The sequence below is a fragment of the Anoplophora glabripennis genome, unplaced genomic scaffold (genome assembly GCF_000390285.2).
Source record: "Anoplophora glabripennis isolate ALB-LARVAE unplaced genomic scaffold, Agla_2.0 scaffold157, whole genome shotgun sequence".
Taxonomy (NCBI): domain Eukaryota; kingdom Metazoa; phylum Arthropoda; class Insecta; order Coleoptera; family Cerambycidae; genus Anoplophora; species Anoplophora glabripennis.
Genome location: NW_019416263.1, coordinates 192,448 through 197,612, shown reverse-complemented (window position 1 = coordinate 197,612; position 5,165 = coordinate 192,448). Strand labels below are relative to the sequence as shown.

General features: G+C 31.7%; 1 protein-coding gene across 1 annotated transcript in view; it reads right to left on the bottom strand.

Moving 5' to 3' along the window:
• LOC108904503 overlaps positions 1 to 1,032 on the bottom strand; it is a 9,756-nt gene extending 8,724 nt beyond the window's left edge. Inside the window, exon 1 of the mRNA XM_018707092.1 lies at positions 948 to 1,032. Within this exon, the coding sequence (XP_018562608.1) occupies positions 948 to 1,023 (76 nt within the window). The 5' untranslated portion in view covers positions 1,024 to 1,032. The remainder of the gene's footprint in view (positions 1 to 947) is intronic.
• Positions 1,033 to 5,165: the final 4,133 nt, after the last annotated feature.

Sequence of the window (5,165 nt, the reverse complement as noted above, 5' to 3'; positions counted from 1 at the left end):
TTTCATTTAAACTTAAAAAAAAGTGCTGGTCATAACATTCCATGTTTATGCCAGATTGACATGTTTTCCTGAAAATCACGGGAAAACTTACCACTGTTGAATTTTCCTCATAGTCAAATCTTGGGAGACTCGTCAAACTTAAGCTGCACGCAAAGTTACAGCTTGCTGGGAATCATTTTTTTCTTTGTACGTGACCCGTGGACTAGAAGAGATTCAGCAAAATATTGTGCAAGTTTCTTGTAATTTGAACCATCATGTATCTCTAATAGTTTGCCATATTCCGCTAAACAATTCTAACTTTCTTTATTCTGATGCAAACTATTAATGGATAATATAAACGCAGCATAATATTATTAGAAAATTCTTCTGGTATTTATTATTAAAATATTTGTATTTACTTCAAGAAGATATTGTTGGCCGGCATTTCTTTGAAATTGTCTGAAACAATGTTTTTTACAGAAAGCACCAGTAGAAGAATTAGTTCTTTTTAAAAGTAATAACATAAACATATAAAACTAGTCAACATGTATTTTTTCGTCTTGATAAAAAAGAACTGATATGACTAAATTTTAATTTTTTTAAAGATAAAAGCAAAAAATATATCTTATAATAACCGAAATACCAATGATATACCGAATTTAGGACACAGGATGCAATCGTATAAAATTTTGTGAAAAAATATTAAACTTTTTTTATGCAAAAATAAAAATTTTATTATTAATTAATTTTTTCATTTCTTGAGTCATCCCAGTTCACAAACTGAAACAAATAAACCTGTGGATGCCCACACACCAAATTATCTAACCGGCGCAAACCCCCAAGAGTAGTTGAACAAGTTTTTGTTGGGAGTTTCCCGACGACTAATCCATCTTTAACTTGAACTTCCACATTAACATGTCCAACAAGGAGTAACTTTCGCCTGGGGTATGTTATGAAAATTAACTTACTGAAATCGGGGTCCTCAAAATTGTAGGCGCTGACAGCCGCGACCAGCAAAGCACAGAAGGCAACTAGGTTATTCATGATGCTGCAGAGAACTAAGCACTGGAGATTAGGAGTGTAGTCTCCACTTATATAACAATTCATAGTACAAATTGCCATCACACCACGTGAAGGTCGCTTACCTGTGTTCTGACGACCACAACGGGGGACGGGGGCAATTTTGCAAATAGCGGCAATTCCAGAAATTTTCCTCGTACTCATCTGTGTGTATGCTTATGTAAGGTTGGTTATTAAAGTTGATCAAAGATGTGTTCGAGAAAATTGTAAAACCTAGAAAAAAATCTAGTTTTGAGAATTTCAAATTAAGCCTTTCCTACTCTTTTGTTTTGCTCTGATGAGTTACCACTGCGGATAAACAACACTTAATTCTTTTGATTTGCATGGTCAAATGTAATCTGATTTTTTTTTTAATTTTAACCGTGCTCTAAAAAAATTGAGGTTAAAAAAGGTTACAAAGCAAGATACGGCACTTTCTTACGATTGATATATATTTGATGGATGTATCTCTAATGATAATAGATATGGTCATTTGGTTATTCTAGCCCTATAGGCTATTGATTATGTCTTAAAAAGCAGGGTACTAAGGATATAGATGAGAAATTCAATTCTCTACAAAATTTTTCCTATGAACTATCCGAAATTTTGCTTCGCTTTCGTGCTATATTTAAAAAACTGTAAAAGTGCTTTTTCACACATGTCTTCAACTTCAACCCTCTAATTTAATGGCACCCCGCGGTTTTTCCATTTTGAATGAGCCTTCGAACAAGTCATGTGATGAAAATCCTTGAACGTCTTATTTCCTTCCTTTTTTGCAAAAAATGATAATTAAAACGTATAAGGGTAAACGCGCCAAAAATCGAAAAATTGACTAAGCTTGAGCGGCCATATATCAGTCAATTTTCATCCAAAAATACTCTACAACTTCTTGTTTTGAAGGAAATTTTATCTACTTTTTTTACTATGAAGCAATGCCTATACCTATTTTTACTCAAAAAAAATTAGAGGCAAAAAAGTAAAAAAAAAATCAGAAAATCGAACTTTTTGCTTTTTTCAAATTGTTTATTAACGATTTTGCATAAAATTTTTCGTTTAAATTTTTTAAATAAGCTATTTTCATGTGAAATTCAATTCTCTAAATAATTTTTCCTATGAACTGTAGCGAAATTTTGCTTCGTTTTCGAGCTACAATTAAAAAACTGAAAGGGGTGCATTTTCACACCTATCACCAATTTCCACCCTCTAATTTAATAGCACTCTGCAGGTTTTTCATTCTAAATAACCATTTGAACGATTCATGCAATAAAAACCCATCAACGTTGTAGTTCCATAACATATGACTATCTCTCTTACTATAAAACTTAAATCCTTCAGATATTGTATTACTATAATCGTAAGAAAGTGCTCCAGTGGCGGAATTTCAAAATTTGGGCCCCTTAATAACATTCAACTGGGCCCCTTCCACAGCCTCTAGTTGAATTAAATCGAGTTTTTTAACAAAAATATGGGGAAAAAATATCGTAAAAATTTTGCGTTTTATTGGAGGTAGTGAAGGCATAGTTCTAAAAAAAATGTGAAATTTCTACGCTACAGGTTTTTATAAAATCGAAAATCGCAATTTTAGAAAATGTCATGGACATAGAAATTTTACGTTTCTTCGGGGCTTTGCCTTTTATTACTTTTAGTAACGAGCAAAATTTTTACATCAACGATTTTTTAAAATTTACAAAAAAACATTTTATTTAAAATCACACCTGTAATAAAACTTCTTTTGAAAATAAGTAGTTTTAGTGTTGTTTTAAATTCTATTAAAGTGTTTTGACGTTAATATTAATACGTTTTTTTTTTCGAAATAATGAATTGTTTTTTTAATAGATCGATGCTGACAGCAAAATGATTTTCGGTTTATTCAACACTGTGATTATTTATACAGGGTCTCCTGAATTGCACACACCTTTATCTGATATAAGACCTCAAAATAGGAAAAACGTAGCTATAAACATAGATCGTCTTCGTTTTGGAAATATAATGTTGGAAAAAAAAAACTTTTTTTGAATATCACTTAAAATATTTGACTATGTTGATAGAATTTGCGGTGACGATTTAACTAATTATGGGCAAAAATTCACTGAGTTGTTGCACAAATCCGTGAATCAGTGACGGAAGTGCTGGAAGATACTGTTGTTAGGAATCCCAGAATTTCGACGTCACTGTATATTTTGCAAATTACATGCATGCATTTCGTTCCGCTGGTGTGTCTAAGAAAAAAGATATATTTCGATTTGTTCGTAAGACGAGCCATTTCTATGTTTTAAAATTTGTTAAATTTAAAATATGCCATCTATGCAGTTGAGTAAATCTAAATTGATTGCAAAACTATTCGTTTCACAAAAAAATTATTGAAAAATTATTGGAATTATTTGTTAGAAACTAGAAAGTTTGTAAAAGGCTGTACAAGTCTCAACTGACACCTGTAAGAACTAGCATTGAATTAATTAACTAACTACTATGATTTAGAATTACACAACTTATTAGTTTTTAGTTATAATTTTTTATTCAAGAACAGCCAAAAACGAAAAAGTGTACATCTATTTGATTCTCTGATAATTTTTATAGCTATATACAGGGTGATTCACAACTTATCCAAAAAAATTTGGGAATAGATGCGGCATGAGAAATGGAGTCAATGTCGTAAAAAAAATTTTGTAAAATCCTTATAGTTTCCGAGAAAAAAAATTATTGAAGTTATAGTACATTCAACCACTACATAGCTGGTCTCTAACATAACTATAGTCTCTAGCGTCATTCGCATACGTATGGAGAGCCACGTGGCCTCAGCGACTCCGAATACTGAAATCCATTTTGCAGTCGTCGTTGTAATAGTGTTTACCTGTTATCTGTGGTGTTTACAATAGTTTTTTCGTAGTTAGTATCAAAAATGGTTTGCGTGTATAGCAATTCGGAGTTGATGAATATCGTTTTAATTTATGGTGAAGCAAGACAACATTTGTATTGTCTTAGTTCGTATAAACTTAGTAAGACGGATCTAAATGTGTACACGTTGGTGGATAAAATTTTGAACAATTGTTGTAACATCGGGTATGTCAAATGATTTTATTATTTAAAAACACAAATTAATTTTACTAATTAATAAAGGCAAAAGCAGTTGAATTTGCCGATATAAAATAGGGACTATAAAATTCTATTTATTTCTTTCCTTGCTAAAGTTTTTGTCCATTTTTTATCACACCGTCATGCCAGTCGCATAGTGCGAGGTCAGGTTTTACAGTGGACCAGTTTCCAGTACCGTGCAGAGGAGTATTTTTAAATCATTTTTGAACTGCCCTTTTTGATTTTTTCTTTTCAAAATTGTAGGTATTTGTAAGAGTCCCTTGTACATCCAGAATTTTTTTTTTTGGATAAGTTCTGAATCACCCTGTATATAATTAAACCCTGGAATAATCTAGCAGCTTCCTGTGCAAATCACCTTTTTAAATTGACTGAACTATTATCTAATTTTTTTCTAACCCTACCCGCACTCAAGAACCATTTTTTAGAACATGAGTAACGTGAATATTATCTAATCGCATTATCTGTTATTATCTAATTTAATATTTCAGTTCACGGTAATTGTCCCCAGTTTTTTTCACACCCATAAATTACGGGGCAGCAGAAACCACCTATACTTTGTTAGAAAAACAAAGAGATTAGCTAATATTTGTCTTGCATTGTTGACTGGCTAATGGCGAGATTATACAAGTAACGCTTCGGATGCAAAAAGCCAGCAATTTATTGTGAATTAGTACAGGATTACCACTCATCTATTTTTTTTTCCTGAGCCAGAGTAATCTGCTAGACCTTGTAATTATTTATGTTACATGAATCGGCGCTTCTAGGAATTTTGCTCGGGGAAGCGGTCTAAGCCGTGGATAAATATTTTTTAACACCGCCGTTTTCGCCGTATTTAAAGTACAATATTTTCATTGGATTTTAACGACAAATAATAATTTATAGGAATATATTTATGTATAGGGTATTTCATATGCAATGGATTATAGATATAGATTCAGAAGAAAAATTAAATGATTAGAAAAGAACTGGGTTCACTTTCCAACTAAAAAAGTACATCGGAAAGATTAGAGAAATTTTCAAAAATTGGAAAATAC